Source organism: Urtica dioica, chromosome 4, assembly GCF_054948205.1.
Source record: "Urtica dioica subsp. dioica isolate 48M chromosome 4, U.dioica_male_clone48M_v1_H2, whole genome shotgun sequence".
NCBI lineage: Eukaryota > Viridiplantae > Streptophyta > Magnoliopsida > Rosales > Urticaceae > Urtica > Urtica dioica.
In genome coordinates, this window is record NC_142759.1 from 45,520,762 (window position 1) to 45,541,548 (window position 20,787).

General features: G+C 38.8%; 1 protein-coding gene across 1 annotated transcript; it reads right to left on the reverse strand.

The window, feature by feature from the left end:
* Positions 1-11,174: 11,174 nt before the first annotated feature.
* WRKY22 (WRKY family transcription factor) lies at positions 11,175-13,366 on the reverse strand. The gene is made up of 3 exons (XM_089613153.1): positions 12,673-13,366; positions 12,430-12,540; positions 11,175-12,072 (listed from the first exon to the last, which is right to left on the reverse strand). The coding sequence occupies exons 1-3, from the start codon at positions 13,242-13,244 to the stop codon at positions 11,580-11,582; spliced, it is 1,176 nt and encodes a 391-aa protein (XP_089469279.1). The 5' UTR covers positions 13,245-13,366; the 3' UTR covers positions 11,175-11,579.
* Positions 13,367-20,787: the final 7,421 nt, after the last annotated feature.

A 20,787-nucleotide genomic window follows, 5' to 3' on the forward strand; every position in this document is an offset into this window, starting at 1 on the left:
TGTGTTCCACATATATGACTTTAGATATAGTTTTTCAGGCGTATATCAGTCATCGACCATGTTTTAGCACACCGCCCGAACTCAGGTGCCCAGCGCGTGACTCAGTTAGATACAGAGGCACTATGGAATAATGAATGTTTAATAAATCTCATTAAATAAGAAATAACGCTTTCAAGTCAAATAGATAATAAATGTCAAACTTTATTTTATTAATAATTTTAATTAGAATTTACATAAGTATCTTCTCGTGGGCAAGAATTCATAACAAGTTTGCGCCAGATGCAAATACTTGTTAAGGGTTTTTACATGATGTTCTTTGATATGTGTCATTGGGTTGAAGAAATTATATGGCAATGAGATTGGAAAATATGGATGGGAAGAAGAAGAAGTGGAAGTTGACGAGAGATACAGAGACTTAGGTGTTTCTTGAATATGGTCAAGGTCTTCGTTGGATCTCTTAGCAAAACGACGTAGTTTGTCTCTAAATTGGGTCATTCACTTCTCTCTTTTTTTGAATTTTTTTTATTTTTTTATGGGTTGTGGATAAATATGTAGACACGCGAATAGTACGTATAAGAATGTTCCCAAGTCAATTGGAAATGTCACTATGATCCCACTTTGTACCCAAGCCTTTCTAGACAAAACTCCCCGAGGTTCCCAGGCTAGCTTGGAGGAGATTGCAAAGCAAACCTTATTAAACAACTAGTATTTCTAGACAGAACAAGACTCAAGTATTTTCCACCACACATTACACATACGTCCATCAATTTTTAGTGTTTTTTTTTTTTATTTTTGCTATTTTTTTCAATTACTTGTCATCGGTTTCTTACATAAGTTAACAAGTTTGTTCCTTTGCCACTAGGGCGTGGTGTTGGAGAAAATGCGAGCTTCTCTTTTGGCCGAGGGAAAGAAGAGAGTGGTCTATGTCGGAGATGGGACTGCCAATTTTTGTGCGGTCTTGAAGCTCGAAGAAGATGATATCATGCTTCCCAGGAAGGATTTTCCTGCTTGGGACATGATTTGCAAGAACCCGATGCTCATCAAGGGTAAGATCTGCGATTTCAAGATAGTGATTCTCTCTCTTAAGCTCATCAAAATGCTCTCAGAATTCCACAGTAGCATAGCAGAATGAAATGGGAATGGATGCATAAGATGGCGAGCTTTAAAAACTAGTCAATGCGACTATTATCGTTTATTAATTTATTTCTTTCACTTTGTCTCTGTTTTACAACAATTTCCCAATGCTTTACAGATAAAGCCAACTCTCTGGGTATTCGACTAAGTTCGAAGGTATCAAATTTTTTAGCCAAAGCTCAAACTACCTTTACGTAGGCTTCCATGCAAACATCTTGTGTCTCATGTTCGCCACTAAACTGGATAGCAACGAGTTGCAAGTCACAATACGCATTGATCTGTTTTGCTCCACAAGCCTTTGCCAGTTGCATTCCCGCAGTAAGGGCTTCATACTCGGCTTTGTTATTGGAGGCAGTGAAGTCAAGCCGAAATGATTGATTGATGACTTTGCCATGCAGAGATACCATGTGGATTCCTACTCTGACTCATTGTTTCGCAGAAGCTTTGTCAACATTTAGTGTCCAAACTCCGTTTTCAAATTTAGTTTCGCGTTCGTCTCTAGGTAACTCAACGAGGAAGTCGGCTAGGACTTGTGATTTCATACAAATTCTGGCGCGGTACTCAATATCGTATTCACTGAGTTTGATTGCCCATTTAGTCAATTTTGCTGACTGATTGGGGTTGTGAAGGAAGGTTCTTAGTGGTTGGGTTGTCATTACGATTATCGTATGTGACTGAAAATAAGGTCTTGGCTTCCGAGCAGCCGTGACCACTGCAAGAGCTAGCTTTTCTATTGCGGGGTATCTAATTTTGGCGTCGACGAGGGACCTACGGATATAGAATACCAGTTTTTTGTCGCTTCGGTCTTCCTTTACTAATACCACATTTACCGCCGTGTGTGAAACTGCGACGTATAAGTACAAAGGTTCTCCGTTCATGAGTTTTGCTAGTATTTGAGGGGTCGCCAGATACCCTTTCAATTTTTTAATGGCTTCCTTGCACTTCTCATTCCATTCGGCCTTTTTATGAGCCTTGAGTAGGCTGCAAAAAGGCAAACACTTATCTGTTAAGTGGGATATGAATCGGATGAGTGCCGCAATTCTTCATGTCAACCTTTGTGCCTCTCGCCTTTTGAGTGCATGAATTTGGTCTGAATTTGCTTCAATTCCTCTTCGAATGACTAGATATCGGAGAAATTTTCATGAAGAAATCCCAAATGAACATTTAGCAAGATTGAGTTTCATATGGTACTTATTAAGTATCTAAAAAAACTCCTCCAAATGTGCTATGTGATCAGTTTTATGGAAGGATTTAACCAACATATTCTATGGTTTTACCAGTTTTCTCAGCGAACATCTTGCTCATACATGGCATTATTTTGTAGCAATAGATCCCCTAGTCTTTTAAAAATGTTGTTTTCTCTTGATACTCTGGGTGTATCTAGATCTGGTTATATCCTGAAAATGCGCTCATAAATGATAACATTTTATGTCATGTCGTGGCCTTGATAAGTTGGTCAATATGTGGTAACGAAAAACTGTCTTTCAGACAAGTTTTGTTTAGATCGGTGAAGTCGATGCATACGCGCCACTTCCCGTTCTTTTCTTAACGATGATCATATTGGCTAACCAATCCGAGTATTTGACTTCTTATTCCGAAGTCTTTATATCTCTTCGCTAATGACCTTGGCTCGGTCTGGGCCAAATTTTCTTCTTTTTTGTTTCACAGGCTCGTAACTAGGATCGACATTGAGTTGGTGAGACGCAACATCAATGATAATGTCTAGCATGTCCTCGGTGGTCCATGCAAACATTTTCTTATTTCTTTTCAGAAAAGTTATTATCTCCCTATCTCAGATTCCCTTTCAGCTCGGCTCCGATTATGACACGGTGTTCGGTATTTGAGCTGTCGAGCTAAATTTGATTCGTCATTTTGAGGCGCAAAGTTTCTTTCTTTTCCAAGCATTCTTCCTGGAGTCAGAGTTGCTTTTTCGATGGTCATTAATTGCTATTGACCATCGTCGAGTTTCTCGAACTTCATTCTGTGGTTGCTCATATAGCAGATTCGAGCTGCATGTTGGCTGCCTCTCACTTCCTCGATCTCTTTAGGAGTTGGGAAGCGAACACATGATAGTTAGAGGGCACTGCCTTCATACAATGGATCCAAGATGATCTTGGGATTATGTTGAACAGAGAAGGACAATCAAGAACTATGAATTCGACCATCCGATTTAATCCTGCAGCCCGGACATGGAGTTCAACTAATCCCATGGAAAAGGGTGATCAAACCGTTGAATTTGGTTAGTTCGGTGAGCTCTCGTTCGATAGCTGATTTATTGATGTTCATTTCCTTTGGGAGATTTCTTGACACTATGTTTTTTTTTCAAGAGACTCTTTTCTTCTTCAGCTTGAGCGAAGTTGGATGATGGATTGCTTCTTTAATGGTAGAAGGTTTTTTTATCATCATTTCTTCATGGAATATGGATTTATGCCAGAGTCGTTTCTTTAAAACAGTCAAAGTCGAGTCGTTATGGATGTTTGGAATTTTTCCATAACAGTTTTTAAGCATAACTTTTAAGCGTCTTGGAGTCGGTTTGATGTGTGTTCCACATGTCAGCCATGGTGGCCTCGTCTTCGACGAGCATGGAGTAGTGCTTAAGAAAAGTGGTAGATAATTTTTGAAAATCATCAGTTGAGCCCTCTTCAAGTCTTGAGAACCAAACCAACGCGGCCCGTGTCAAGTTCTCAGCAAAGAGCTAACAGTAGCCAGCTTCCAGTTCGTCATCCTTGGGATGAGCTCGGCCTATCACAACTGGGAAAACGGTCATGTTTGACTTCAGGTTGGTCATCCTAGTTTTAGGAGTTTGACATTTCCGGCATCACTTATCTTAACCCTGGTGATGTTATGAGTGAATGGTGATCAACCCGTTTTAGCGACAAAACGGTCGATCTCAGGGGCTAAGCTCGTTGCAGAATGCCTCTTGGATTGGACATCTTTGAATATCGTGGTGTTTAGGTTATTTCTCTCAACTAGAGTTGTGGTGAGCACAATGTTTCCACTGTATATGGACTGACTTAGAGTGTAGGGCCTCGATCAAGGTCGCTTCCAGCGCGGGAGGAGCTAGGATCTGATCCTGACGGACTGACGTGCTTGGTGTGATTTGGGAGAGGTTCACCAGAGACCTCGGTTCCTGGTGGCGATAGTTCTAACCTGATTGGCGCGAACTGGAACCGTGGTTTTCCAGGTGGTGGAGGAGGAAGGCATCCGAGTTCGATGTCATCATCGGAGTAAAGGGCAAGGCCTGAGAATACATCTCGGGCTGGTGAACGGGGTAAGAAGACCCCGCCCCAGACGAAGTCACCTGCATTCTAAAGAAATTCATACGAGTTTCGAGAGGCAAAGCTCCACCGTCACATCCATCTTCAACATGACGAAGTGATGAGCTCGCTGCCGTAGCCTTGTCAATATCATATCTCGACTTGAAGGCCTGCTCAAGAATCAAATTGTCCAATTGAGTCTGGGTGGACTACTGGAATTCACGTTGCTCTCTGATCTTGTGATAAGAGTTTTAAGAAGAGTTTTCAGCTCGGAGGTGACCCCCGTGCCCAACTCGATCAATTCAATCGAACTTAGCCATACTTCGCATGAATCCATCTTAACTCAAGTATTTTAAGAGTTAGAACTCTTGATAATTTCCCACAGGCGACGCCAAATTGTTGATGTCAGAATCAGTTCCTCAACAATCACGAACTATGTATTATATTTAATGTATATTTTTCTTTATATTTATGTGAATCTCAACAATTTTCCAAATGGGAATTAAGTAAAACTAATTTATAGCGAAATAATAAATAAGAAATGGATAGAGAATAAGTAACGAAGCGAAAAGAGATGTTTTATTGAATATTTATCAAAAAGAGTACAGCTTGGGTCGCGTTCAGCTCACCGAGAGAGGCAAGTAATAGCGATAATAAGATAACAGATGATTCATTTATGACTGAAATGAATATATTTATTAGGGGTGGCAATTCGGGTTACGTGTCATGTTCGTGCAGTGTCTTATTCGTTTTCATGTATTTTTTGACAGACCCAGACACGACCTATTTATTAATCGTGTCTAGGAGCAAAACCCAAACACGACCCGCTATTAGTATGTAAAAAAGGCGCTTTTCTCGATGGATGCGATCAAGGCCCCGGGAAGTGACGGCTTCCCCGCGATTTTCTACCAGAGATATTGGGACATAGTTGGCGAGTCGGTCTTGAAGACCTGCCTTGGGATTCTTAACGACGGGGATGAGGTGACCACCGTTAATGATACTGTGGTCACCCTCATCCCCAAAGTAGAGGACCCGAGACGAGTCAGCGACTTCAGACCGATTAGCCTGTGCAATGTGATCTATAAGATAGTAGCCAAGTGCTTGGTCAACCGTCTTAAGATCACTATGCACGATGCTATTTCTGAGTCCCAGAGCGCTTTTGTAGGAGGCCGACTGATCTTCGATAATGTCATGGTTGGATTCGAGGCTCTCCATACGATGAAGCGGAAACGCTTCGGAAATGTAAAGTGTGCGTCTCTCAAGCTTGACATGGCGAAGGCATTCGACAGGGTCGAGTGGGTCTACCTGGAGTCGATGATGTTGAGACTGAGATACAGCACGCAGTGGGTGCACCTTATCATGAGATGTGTTACCTCAGTCAGATTTGCTTTCAACATCAACGGCTCCACCCGAGGCAGTGTGACTCCTTTCAGAGGCCTCCGCCAGGGGGACCCTCTCTCTCCATTTTTATTCCTCTTCTGCTCTGAGGGTCTCTCGAGCCTCTTTCGAGCGAGCGAGGATGCTGGGGCGATTTCAGGAGTCCGTTTCCGGGATCTTCACGTGTCTCACCTTCTTTTCGCGGATGATAGCATGGTATTCTGTCGAGCGATACCTGATGAGTGCGAGAGGGTTACAAACATTTTACGGACTTATTTAGAGGCCTCGGGCCAGATGGTGAACTTTCAAAAGTCTGATGTTTGTTTCGGTACGGAGGTTAGCGATGAGGAGGGTGAGGTTTTGGCTCAGATCCTAGGAGTACGGAAGACGGACTGCCATAAGCGTTACCTGGGTCTTCCCGCGTTCAATGGTCGGAGGAAGGCGGAGCTTTTTGGGTTTGTGAGAGACCGTGTCTGGGCTAAGATTAAGAGTTGGAATGGTCTCTCCCTCTCGCAGGCTGGCAGAGAGGTCCTCATTAAGTCCGTCCTTCAGTGGATCCCCAGTTACGTGGCCTCATGCCACAAGATCCCGCTGTGTTTGATTAGGGACATCAATTCGGCGATTGGCAGATTCTGGTGGGGGGGTGGAACGGCGACGCGGAAGATTCACTGGTGCAAGTGGGAGGACCTCAGGCGACACAAGTCAGAGGGCGGGATGGGCTTCAGAGATCTGGAGAAGTCCAACCAGGCCCTTCTGGCTAAGAGTGTCTGGAGGCTGCTCAGGACACCAGATAGTCTGGTAGGCCGAGTCTATAGACAAAGCTACTTCCCCGACGGAGATATTATGACGGCTCATCCAGGCTCGTGCAACTCTTCCATGTGGCGCAGTCTTCTTTGGGGACGTGAGATCATTCAGTCCGGTTCGAGATGGCGGATCGGGGACGGGGAGTCTGTGTTGGTTATGGGCGACAGTTGGGTTCCTAGGGACAGACCTGCCACCTGGATTGATCCCCCTTGGATTCCCCCCGATATGCGGGTTGCGGAGCTTATGAGTTTCGACGGTAGTTGGGACGTCGATCTTGTTACATCGATGTTCGGGGTGGAGAACGCTGCGGCAATCTTGAGCATCCCGAGTGGTGGTGAGGGTATTCCTGACGTGTGTCGCTGGCATTTCACTGAGGACGGAGAGTACTCCGTCAAGAGCGGTTACCGTGTTGCGATGGAGAGAGCCAGTACTCCGGTCGCCAGCTCTTCAGATCCGACGGTGATGGAGAGGTGGTGGACGAAGTTCTGGCAGCTGAGAGCTCCTCCTAAGGTGAAACTCTTCTGTTGGCGAGTCTGTTTAGGCCAGATTCCGGCTAGAGCAGTCTTAGCCAAGAAGAGGATCACCTCTGACGACAGTTGCCCTGTCTGTCAGGAGGCGAGAGAGACTGTTTTCCACGCGATTTGGGGTTGCAGGTGGAGCAGGAGAGTCTAGAAGGAGGTGGGCTTCGGCCACATTCTTCCGCCTTTCAGAGACGGCGATGTTTTCGACGCTATCCTCGGAGCGACATAGGTCCTTGAGGTTCGTTTCCTTGAGCTACTCATTACTATTATTTGGGAACTTTGGAACCACAGGAACAATGTCTTAGCCGGGAGATCAGCATGGAGTCAGCCACAGCTAGTCCAGTGGACGGTGAGCTTCCTCGAGGAGTACAGGGCAGCTACGGTTGGGGAGACTCCGACGAGCACGAGGGTGACTACGACCCCCAGATGGACCCCCCCAAGGGACGGGACCCTCTCGATTAACGTCGACGCCGCACTAGCTAGCGACCGTGGAGGCTTCGGTGTCTGGTGTATAATTCGAGACCACACCGGAGAGGTGATCGCCTCGCAGACGCTTTTCCTGGCTAGGGGGTTCTCCCCCCAGCTTGCGGAAGCGTATGCTGTCCTCCGTGGCATAGAGCTAGTTCGCATCGTCGGTGGCAGGAGAGCGGAGATCCAGTCTGACTGCTTGGGGGTGGTGAGGATGATCGATGAGGGCGCGACGCCTGCGACAGAGCTTTGGACGATCTTGTACCGCATCTTCAGGGAGGTGAGGGAGCTGGAGGTTTTTAGCATTATGCATATTTCTCGTCTTTGTAATGTTGCAGCGCATAATCTAGCGCGCTATGCGGTTAACCATCACTCGTCTTCGACCTGGCTGGGTTCAGTCCCGTCTTGTTCGGAGGAGGCCATTAAGGCCGATGATCGCGAGTTGAGGTCCCGCACGGCCTCCTAGGGCCCTTTTTGTTTGAATTTATTTGTGTTTTCATTACCGTCGGTTCCTGTTTTATTCTTATCTTTGTAACCACGGTTTTCCTCCGCCATACGTGAGGGCTTTTATGATATTTCGTGGCACCGACCACGTTTCCTAAAAAAAAATAAAAAAAAAATAACCTCTGACAATTCTGAGATAGAATAGATAATTTTTTCAAACTGATATTATCATATAAGCTACTAGTGGTAAATAGCCTGTTTTATTTATTTCTTTTTTTTTTTAATAAAAAGTCTCGATAAAATCTCTGTCATTCGTTCGTGAGAAGAGCGGTAGAGGAAACTGGAAAGAGCACCATTACCACCATTTTTTGGGCTAATTTGAAAGCCTTTCACAAAACCATTTCATTTGATTTGTTAAGCGCCAAATACAAATTTCTTTGGAAATAGATTCAAACATACATATGGATGATTTACTAATGACCGGCTAATGTATATATTTCGTTATTCCTATAACCAATAGAACTATATATGTATATTTATATACTTGAGAGGAATTAATATCGTGCAGTGTTGGAAACATGTTGGTGTGATGGCTATTTGACTCAATTAATATTTGTTTTCTTATTTTATTTTATAATCATCAACTTGACTCCATTAAAGCCGTTTGAAGTTATTAAGAGATGGGGTTTGCTATTAATGGTATGAAACAAAAATTAGGGCGGCTTATACTATTATACTTCATCCGACTCTGTCATCATTTATATTAAAATAAGCGCTCAAAATCATATATCTATATAATTTTGTTTTTGAGTGTTTGGTAACTAATTTAGTCTAGTGGTAATTTCACACATACTTCGATTGAGAAGTCATGAGTTCAAACTCCATAGACTGCAGAAATGCATATCCCCTTAAAATTTAGAGTCTATTAGATATATAGCCAATTTAAATGTTTGTTTTTGTAAAATAACCAACGTTTTGTAAATCTTAGGTAAATAGCCACAAAATTTTATTTACGTTTATTTACAAGCGTATATTTACAAAAATACCCATTAATACCAAGAAATTTTTGAACTTATTTATGAGCATTTTTGTAAAAATACGTTTGTAAATAAAATGCAGTGGCTATTTACCTAATATTTACGAAACGTTGACTATTTTGCTAAACCTAAACGTTTAAGTTGACTATTTTGCTAATTTTTTATAAAATTTATCCTAAATTATGTAATATTGGCCAATAGTGTCATATACGCTTTACACTGTTAATATATCACGTAATTTTGACTAATAGTACCACTTCTCAAAAAAAAAAATCATATATCACGTAATAGTGTCATATACGCTTTGCACTGTTAATATATCATGTAATTTTGACCAATAGTACCACTTCTCAAAAAAAAAAAAAAATCATATATCTATATTCATATCAAGCATTCGAGTAAAACGTACAAAATACTTTCCAATTCTAAGTTGAGCATGATCATCTATAATTTGTGATAGTACATTTGTATCTCAATTAGTCTTTTAGATCATTCATAGATAGTAAATATTTATATTTATTTAGTAATCTCATTTAACGGATATTGTAATATGTATTTATTGTGCATAATCTAAATGGGGGACTATTACTATGATTTTTAGAAAGGAAAAATTGTACAAAATAGTCATTTGAAACTTATTGATTAGTAAAATAGTCAAAGTTTCAATTTTTCAGCAAAGTAGTCAAACTTACGTTTTCAAAATTTTTATGATAGGAAAGATTAAAATTATTGACGTTTATTATAAGCAATTTATCACTTTAAAAAAAATTAATCTTGTGGTCAAATTTTTTTTTAAACCAGATTGCTGCACATTTTGACTATTTCACTCATTTAAGACAAACCTTGACTATTTTGCAAATTCATAACTTTAAATCGGCTATTTAGCTACATCATCCTTTTAGAAATATCATATTTATCATTTTATATCACTATAAATAAAATTATTTTTCTCTGATTGTTTTTATGAATAATATTTTCCGAAAGAGTAAATAAAAAATCATTAAAGGGTAATATTTGACTCAATAATTTTTTTTAGAGTATTAACATACTAATAATAGTAATGTAAATAGATAGATCTAATGTTTTTTTTTTATATTTCTAAAAACTATGAAAATAGTCCCTAATAAAAAGAAATGTATATAGATAATGTGTTCTACACACTTCATACTTTCATAAACACGGCATAGATAAAATTATATATCTATGCCGTGTTTATGAAGTGAACAAATATGTTTGTCCTACTGCTATACACTTAAAAAAAATAATAAAAATAAAATAAAAAACACCCTGCATTTGTATTCTAAATTTCCTAAAACAAAAAATAGAACGAAAAATTAGATATTAGTGGAATCCAACTAAAAACCTGCAAAATATATGTCATTGTTCATATTGGATGGAGTCTTCGGATAGGGTTGGCAAGACAACTGATATTGCACCAAAGTTAAAATTTTCCATTAAAAACAATAAAAATACCAAAATTGTAATTTGATGAGATTTCATTCATCTAAACTAATACTGGTAATATTCGGAAAATGAAATAAATAGATATCTCAGATAATATTTAATTTACCTACTAGCTAGCTTCCACACAGTATATGTTGTATTTATATTTTATACTATGGCTATAAAAAGAAGAAAAAAAAAGAAAGAAAAGATGCTCTTCCCGAGCATCACGTGAAGGAATTCATTTTTTAAACGAACTGTAAAATTTTAAAATTTATCCTTTCCAAAATCATTTTCTAATATGGGAGTAACAAAGTGTACAGAAATAAAGATTTGTTGCATCAAATACCACAAAGAACGTACTGAAACATCTTCAGAGTTGTTATTTTCGCAGTAACTCTTCTGTGGTTATTTTATACAGAAACTACAGTCATAGCATTAAACATAGATAAATAAATGGGAAATTGAATCTTCACAATTCACAAACCGAGACTTCAGAGCATGCCAAATCCCTTTCAATGTATCCCTTAAAATAGTCAAAATTCCATTCCTTTCTCAACCAAGGGAAGGGAATAACAAAATCACCAAATAGGCAAAAAATCATCTCCAAAAAAATTCCCAACCAATTTTTAATTAAAGCTAATAACTGTTTGTCACATACTCATATTGTTAATTTCACATATCTAATATAAGCACAAACTCAAGCATTTTATTACTTACGGACTACGGAGGTTAATACACATGATCAATGGAATATGACCATTATTAAAAAAACCACCAAAATGGTCAATCGTTCTTAACCAAGAAAAAAAAAACTATAAGTTCTCTCACTACCTTTTGTCTTTACTTCATTAAAGCCAAAAATAAATTAAATAAAAAAGAACCATCAAATGACTAATTACATCTCTACAACGTCATCCCTCTTTTCTAATAATACCTCACTAAACCCATTTTTGTCACTTTCTTTTTTTTTCAATAATTTCACTAAAACTCTTTCTGTCAAATTACCAAATTACCCCCCACCAGAAGCAAGAAAAACGACAAAACCATCACGTCGTTTCTCGGTCAAACCGCCGAGAAAACGACAAAAACTCTCATCTCCCTCCGGCAGCCGCGGCGGCGCTTCCCGCCGACCAAGGAAGACCGAAACTCACCGGTAAACCATCGGACGCAAAATCTCCGGTGACTGGAGATCCAAGCCCCTCGAGCCCAACGAAGAAATCGTCGCTCACGGCCATGTCAGAGACCCCAAACTCGTCCTCCTCTTCGTCATCCATCACCATCGTAGAGCTCTCCGGACCGTCTTTGCTCTCCGTGGCCGAGCCGCTCAGCGCCGCCGCCAGATCGTCGTCCGGCGAGGAAGTTGCCGGAGACGAAGAGGGTTTGATAGAAGACTCTTCGAGAGGCTTCGAGGGGTCGAGGGAGGGTTTCTGGCGAGTTGACCCGGCGAGCGAGTTGCGGTGAGTCGGAGCTGGGTGGTTGTGCTCTGAAGTGTAAGTGACTATGAACATTGCTGGGTCGGATCTGTTTCGCTCCACTTGTTTTCGGGCCAAACATCCCTTTGAGCTACTACATCTATAATATCCCCTGTTTTTTTTTTCGCCAGCCCAAAAAATTAATAAATAATTTTTTGAAATAAAAAAGAAATTAAGAAAAAGGGTTTATCATCTTGTAAACTTTAAGGACCGATAACAAAATATTTTTTTTTCTTTCATAATAGACGATCCTCCAAGTTTTGAAAAGAAAAAAAAAAATTAAAGCCTTGCGAATTTGACGATTTAAAAAAAAATCAGACAAGGGTTTTTCATTTTGTAAAATTAAAAAGCAGATTTGATATATTAAGGACTAGTATTTTTTATATAGAAGAAAAGAATCAAAGTTTTGGAGAAAAAGATAAAGAAGCCAAGCAAAATTGGAAATGGTGAAGGGAAAATAAAGAAGTACCTTGGATAAGGAGAGCCTTTGATGGGTTTTTGGCCATATTTACGCCAAGCCCATATGTCTGAAGAGAGACTCTCAGCTGGTACTTGACACACTTTTTTCATCTGATTCTTCCTGTTTTTTTTTTTTTTTTTTAAATACAAAATTCAAGACATGAGCGAAAATTCCACGACATGGGTTTTTCCAAAGATATAATATTTTCCATGCCCAACAAGAGAAATTAAAAACTGCAGAAAAAAAAAAAACCTTTTTTTGGATCTTGGAGCGGTAGAAGAAGAAACAGAACCAGCGTGGGAGTTTTTGGCTAAGGGAGTGATGTTGTTGTGTAGCGGCTTTAACGGTCTCATTTGGTCGTTTAAAATGGTGGTTGTGGTGGTGAAGGAAGATATTTGTGAAGAACTATTATTAGCCTCTGGTTTTGTAATTGGGATAAAGAATGGCTTGTACAGCTCGTGAAGATCTTCAACCACGACTCTGTTATTGTTGCTGATATGGCTATTCCTCCGTGGTCTCGTCGCGATGGGATCTGATGAGAGAGAGAAGAGTTGACCAACACCGCCACCGCTGGTTTGACTATTCTGGCTCTTCCCAAACGATGGGGAAGAAGATGAAGAGGAAGACGAAGAAGAAGGAGCGAAGAGAAACGGTGTATTGTTGTTGCTGCCGCTGTTCTGATTGCTGTTGTAGGATTGAAAGTCAAAGTCTGCCACGTAAGCGGTGGTTGTCACGGCGGAGAGAGACGGCGCGGCGGCTCCGGTGCCGGATAGAGAGGCCGAGCAGCCTCTTACGACGGCGTTGAGACCCCAATCGTCGTCCATGATGACCGGTTTAGTTCTTTCCTTCCGACAAGGGAGAGAGATGAGGGACAAAAGAAGGCGCTGACTTTTGGTAATTTTAGAGAGAGAGAGAGAGAGAGAGATAAGGATGTAATGAGTGGCAAAAGAATAATATATACAACATGTATATATGGAGAGAGAAAGTGGGTTTCTATTATAATATAATAAAAAAGTCTATTATGAGAGAGAAAGAGAGCGAGAAGAAGAAGTGGGTTTTTAGAGAGAGAGATTTGTGTGTGAAAAGGGTGTTGTGGCTGGCATCTCTATGCAAATAAAATGCCATAAGCTTTATTTTTTTTTATTTTTTTTTCCTTTTTGCGAGTAATGTCTTTTGGCTTTTTGCTTGGGTGGTTTGAGGAAAATGGTAAGTGGTTTTTTTTAAGGGGTTGACTTACGAAATTGTCAAAGCCGGTTTTGATGATGGAAAAATTCCACACGGTGTCTTGGTAGTAGAGCTCGTGAGTTATACCGACAAAAGGAGAAAAAAAGATGACAATTAATAAATGTTCACGAATATTGCCAACGGTGCTCTTATCAAAATGTTTTTTTTAACTATATGAAAATAGTTAACTATGTGAATTTATTTATTTTATTCTTTAGGAAGAGTCGGTAAAAGCTAAAGCTGCTCAAAATTCACACGCGCTTTTAGATTGACGCTAGAATCTTGGGTCCTTAATTATAGGGATAGTGGTAAAAAAACTATAAATATGAGAAAGTATAGCTAGCCCATATTTCTCAACTTTTATTTTACCCTAAATTCTTGAGGGGGGTACTACGTAGAGTAAATTATTATAAAGTGGGAAAAAAATCTCTTCGAGAAAAATAATACCAAAATAAATTTGTTCCGTAAGCAACCACTAAAAAAACCATATATAAGATAAGAAAGTAAGATGAATATCACTAAACAATATGAAGAGAGAAGGTTTTCAAAATCAGATAAGATCATTTTTTAGGGGATTAAGCAACCTATGTGATTTTTTTGATTGAGACAAATAAATTATCAATTAATAGCAACCATATATATAAAATAAAGAGATAAAGCGAAATATATAATTGCAAAATAAAAAATTCTAAACATTAAAAAAATAATTTATTAATTCTTTTTATTATATGTGGTTCTATTTTGGGTATAAAACTCGTAAAGAAATCAACAGCATCACACTGAAAATTTTAGTCCTCAATTTAGAACTTAAGGTGATCTTTTTTTGAATTTTTGCCTCTCAAAATTTATTTTTCAAATCATCTGACATGTAGCTGTTCATGCAAGTTTGAATTTTTGCCTCTCAAAATTTATTTTTCATATCATCTGTCATGTAGCTGCTCATATAATTTTAAGGAAAGTATATATCAAATCTTATATACATAAGATATGGTGATCGTCGCTTGTTATTAAAGTTAATTATGAAAATTTGATTAATATAAAAATAATAATAAATATACCTTTACATTATAAGTCATCCCTAATTTTTCCAATATCTTAAGAAAAAAAGTAAGTAAAAAAATTCAAATCAAATACTTGCAATTGGAATTTTTTACATTCCCATAAAATTAGAGCACTCTTTATTTTCATTTACACGCATGGATAGTCACGTGAATCAACGTTGGTGTCCCAAAAGATATATTTAGTGCTATTGAAAATAAAGCTCAATCGTTAGCGTAAAAAATGATCAAGTATATAATTTGCATATATATATATATATATAAAAACAAACACTCCAACTCCAACCTTATAGAGCCATCCATCATAAAGTATTTGGGAGAGCAATAAATCATGTGACATGTAGGCTTACAAATTTAAATCGAAGATGAAGAATTTGGTATGTCATAAAACTATAAGCTCTCAAACCCGATTCAATAAACACCAATATTAATGACCAAATGAATATATAATTTTTTCACGGTTTGACAAATTATCATTATTGCGTTATAACGAAAAAAGCAAATTTATTCAGTGACCCCTTTATCACTGAACAAACTTGCGGTAGAGGGAAAATGTGTGAAAACTTAAAATCATCCCGATGTGATATATTTTTATGTACTAAAATGACCTCATTTTCTACCAAAATAAAATCACTTACGAATTGCTAGGAGCACTCACACGCGCAGCGCTCAAATCTCTGTAAGAACTCGTGACCGACACGCCGAAGAATACTGAGCGAAAAAAGCGGTGCTCAATCGTTTCCTCCACGTGGTTTCCTACAAACGCGAGTGTCAACAATTTCTCTAACCATGCGCGTGGTTAAATCGGAAGATTCTCTTTGATAGCGTCCATCTAACGGTACAAGCCGCAAAAAGGGCAAAGGGTAAAGTAAATCGATCCGACGGCGAAAATATGTTTCTGATTGGCAGTGTACCGAGTGATACGGTGAGGTGGCACAAGACTGTGTGATCGATTTTGTGGGTCCATTATATTTTCAGGAAGACTATTTACTAAAATCCGATAAAAAAAAAAAAAAAAAAAAAGACTCTTTACTAAACAGAAATACAATTAGCAGTCTTGTATTTTATTTTGGCTTGTAATTCTAATGTTAAATATTCGATAATGTTCTTTGAACCGTTACAGAATCCTATGTAGATCCAAGTTCCAAATAAAGTTACAAAAAAAAAAAATAAAAATAAACGTGGCTTAACGGTAGCGGGACGGGACGGGATCCCCGCTACCATTATGAATAGTAACGGGACCGGGACTCCTGTTACTGAGACCGGGACGGGACGGGAGTCCCGTTAAGGGGGCTAACGGGATACGGTGATCCCGTTAGTCCCGGCCGTTTTTTTTTTTTAAATTTCGGCCGTTGGATCAAAGATCCAACGGCCCAAAAAAATAGCCTTTTTTTCCCGTTGATGGCTATTCTTGGTTTTTTTTTTTTTTTTTACCCATTCATTTCTAAAATCTATAAATACCCCCCTCCCCCCTTTCAATTCATTCATTTTATTCACACATTTCTCTCAAACTCTCTCAAATTCTCTCAATCTCAATCTCAAATACTCTCAAATTCTCTCGATTTTAATCTCTAATACTCTTTACCGCTTTCAGTTTTTTCATGGCATACTCATCCCACAACCGAGGAGGTCGTAGGGGAAGAGCTTCCCGAGGTGAACGAATGCACCGTTTTGAAGAAAATTGGTTGCACTTGTCTCAAAACGCCCCCGACCTAAACACTCAATACTCTTTCGATCCAAATTATGTTGCTCCTACTTTCGGCCATTCGGAATTCACCGAAATTCCAAACACCCAAGTGCCATACTGCCCTCAAATGGATCCCGAGCAAGCCTATCAAGCTCAAATTCCGCCATCCGAAGTGGCTTATGAAGCATTTCAAGAATTCGAGCAACATATGCGTGAATCCCAAAATCCAAATGAAGAAAAAGATGACGATGAAACCCAAAATTCAAATGAAGAAGAGGAGGAGGAGGAAGAAGAAGACCTACCACCACCACCACCTCAACGTCGAAGTCAAGTTCCACGACCTCAACAACGTGAACAACAAGATGAGACACAACAACGACGACAACGACGAGCACGACAACAACAACAACAACAACAACAACATGAAGGTGCTCAACAACAACAACAACAACCACCTCAACAACAACAACCACCACGACGTCGTGCTAGGTCCGTTATGTGGACTTTCTTTGAAGAGGTGATTGCGAACGACGAAAAAGTCGGAAAATGTCACAGTTGTGGCAAAATCTTCAGCGCTCACAACACAAGAGTCGGGACGTCGCTATTGTGGAGTCATCACATGCACTGCCAGGGGACGTAATCTGGAGCCTCGTCAAGCCAGGTAAGTCACATCGATCCTGTAAACTTTAGACGTGTTTTAGTAGTATATTTTGTTTCCACCGATCAATCTTTTAGTCATATCGAATCTCGAGGCTTCGTTAGATTCATGAGTTCTATAATTCCAAACGTTCAAATAATGTCTAGGAAAGTCTTGAGATCCGATAACATAAAATGGTTTTTAGGAGAAAATGAACAAATGAAAGACACAATATCATCTGGTAGGTATAACGTAGCCTTAACATCGGATATCTGGACTGATCAATCAAAGATGGATTTCATGAGTGTTGTAGTCCATAATATAGACGACGATTGGAACCTCAACAAAGGTATCATAGACTTTAGGAGGATAGAAGGTTATCACACTAGTCAAAACATCTTAGACATCATAGTTAGTGTTATAGCTGAGTGGGGTTTGACCAATAGGATTATATCTGTAACCTTAGATAATGCAACAAGCAACAACGTCATGATTAGAGAGTTAAAAGAGAAACTTCATTGTGACGATACCCTTTTGCATCAACGATGTGCTACCCATATCATAAACCTTATAGTTCAAGCTGGAGCCGCTAGTTATGATTTTTCGATCAACAAGATTAGGAATTACATTAGTTGGATAAATAGTTCAACCTCTAGAGTAGACGAGTTTAAGAGACGCCTTAGACACAACGGTCTCCAAGAGCGCACCTTTCACATAGAAAACAAAATTAGGTTGAATTCTACTTTTCTCATGTTGACCAACTTTTTATCCGAGCATTATGTTAATGTTATTGTTTCTTACATTAACAGTGAACATGGCGATGACGCTATCACTGAATTTTTTTACAAAGAAACTTGTTATCTCTCTGCTATTTACACTCCTACTTCTTTTCTCGGTCTTCATACTATGACCGCAATTGTTGTGCATTTTGATAAATATAAAAACGAAACAATTTTTGAAGATTGTATTCAAGCAATGAAAGCCAAGTTTTTAAAATATTGGGGGGCTGGAAAAGTTCCATTATTATACGGTTTTGGAGCCATTCTAGACTGCCGATGTAAAATTGGTGGTTTAAAAAAAAATTTAAGTACATTAAAAACCATTTCGAGGACCAAGATTACGTTGCACTTGATCTCGCGAGGATCGTGCAAGCTTTTTATGATCTTTTCAGGGTATACGAGGCGAAACTCCTACCGCAATATCGAGCACAAGCATCTCATCACAGATGCAGTATCCAAGAAGACACCAATACACGAATGTCTTCGTCAACGCCCCTGCTTATAGCTCATCGCCTCAACAACAAGAAGCTGGGACAAGTCAGACGAGGTCGAGCCCAGCCGACGCACGGTCGCATCCGGAGATCCAAGAGTACGATCGGAACGAGTGAGTCAAACCGGATGACGAAGCCATCGACCTATTGGTTTGGTGGAGACAGAATGCGATGAGTTCCCAGTTTTGTCATCTATGACACAAGACATCATCACTATCTCTGTTTCAACCGTGTCATCTGAGGCGGCTTTTAGTAGCGCGGGCCGCATCATCGACGATAGAAGATGTAGCTTGAAACCGGAGATGGTCGAAGCATTGACGTGTGGTAAGGATTGGATTCAACATAGAAATCGAGCACAAGAAACATTCATGTGCTTCGATATTCTTGATGATTTTGAAGTTGATTTCGCAAATGTAAACATCAATGGTTAGACTAACTTGTATAACTAAGGGGTATCCCGGCCCTTGTCCGGGATGATTTTTCAAATAATTAACGAGGAAAGTGGTGCTCTTTTTCCTCACCGTCGCACCTTTTTAGGGGTCGTTGAGGTTTTTTAGGAGACCCATTTTTAATTTCACATTCTTCTTTATTATTCTTTTCTACCCATTTACTTTAAAATCTTTTCAATTAAGTCATTGTATATAATTATTCAAATTCATTTAAATCATTTTTTTTAATATAATTTTTTTACGCCTAACAGGGTCCGAATCCCGTTAGGCGGGACTCCCGTTACCGTCCCGTTTGGCCAAGTAACGGGAGTTCGAGCTTGGCGGGAGCAGGAGTCGTGGTATCTCCCGCCAAGCCAGGTTTACACACACACACACACACACACACACACACACACACACACACACACACACACACACACATATATAGGGCCCAGGGGGGTCACATGACCCCCCTCAATTTTTTTTTTGACATTTTTAGCCATTTTAAAAAAAAAATTAAAAATTGCCCTAAAAATTTACAAATTAGCCCCACTTAAGATTTTTTTTTTTCAAATTGGCCCCCCCTGATTTTTTTTTTCAAATTTGAACCTCCTGATAAGTTTTTCTAGATCCGTCACTGGTTTTAGGGCAAAGTAAAGTTATGGAAGAGCAGTCATGTATTATGTATGTATGACGTGCATTGTGAAACTAATGAGAGATGGTGTATTGATCATGACTCATGAGGAACATAAATATAGAATGAGTCATATATAAATGATTGTATGTAATTACTTGGGATTTTTTTTTTTGAAATAGTAATTACTTGGGACTTGTGCGAGGGACCAGGACTCATATTTGTGGAGGTCAACAATCTCTTATTACTATTTAATTACATAGGGAAAATATATAGAGATTTTACTACACATTTATGCGCATGTCTCTATGCTCAATAACGCTAACCACGGATGTTTTCTTTTGGATTAAAAAAAAAATACAAACAAACGAACCCTACTTACCATGGAGTAGTCACGTAATGGAAGTGTCATTCTAATAAGGGTTTTTTAACTATATAGTCATTTGACTTATAGCGTTTGTATAACAATAATCTTTTAAAGATTTTTTATAAATAAATACCTCAATTTATTTACGGAACTCAAAAAGACAAAAAAAACTCAAAATATGCGAGAATGTTTTTTGGTATAATTTTGTTTTTTTAGTGCAGTAAATAAGTTGAGGTGGCTATTTACAAATTTTTTTACAAAAGGTTGGCTATTTAGCAATTCTTAGACTTTCGGTGGTTTATTTGGCTAATTTTTTTTCTTCTAATAAAGTGCCCTTAATTGCTTATTAGAAGTGGCAATTTGATATCTTTTATTGCTTAGCGGAAGTTGAATTTCCGTTAGACTTAATGAAAATTAACATTTCCGTTAATTTCTATTAAGCAATTAAATAAAAATAAAAATAAACCAAATTTAAATGGTAAATAAAAGAGACTCAAATGTAAAAATTTTAAATGAATGTACTAATATGTAAAATGAATTTCATCTTTATTAGTTAAAAAAAGAGTAAAAACATTACAACAAGAGTACGAGTAAAACATTACAATAAGACTACATTTCGTTAATAATCATGTTTTGAAAGTTTATATCAAAATTATTAACAAGATCAATGTTCACAAATGTTTCTTGAGAACGATGTTTGTGTTGGCACCAATCTTTGTAAACGGTGATGCATCAACCATTTCGGGCTTCAAATTCAGCTTTCGATCATCAATGATGCGACCCGAGCAACTAAATGGGGACTCGGACGACACCGTTGAAACTTGGATCAAATGTACATCTCGGGCATCCTGGACAAGATCGGAAAATGTTGCGAATTTTACGCACGCAAGTGCACGTGTCGCTCAAGTAATATAGTAAATTAAGTACGAGTGTCGATCCCACGAGGAAAACGCTTAATTAACAAACAACTCAACTAGCACGAATTGAACTTAAGGGGGAGATGGAAAGATGTCACAAATTGTTGACAAATTCTAAAGCAATGAAATAACAAAACACTAAAAT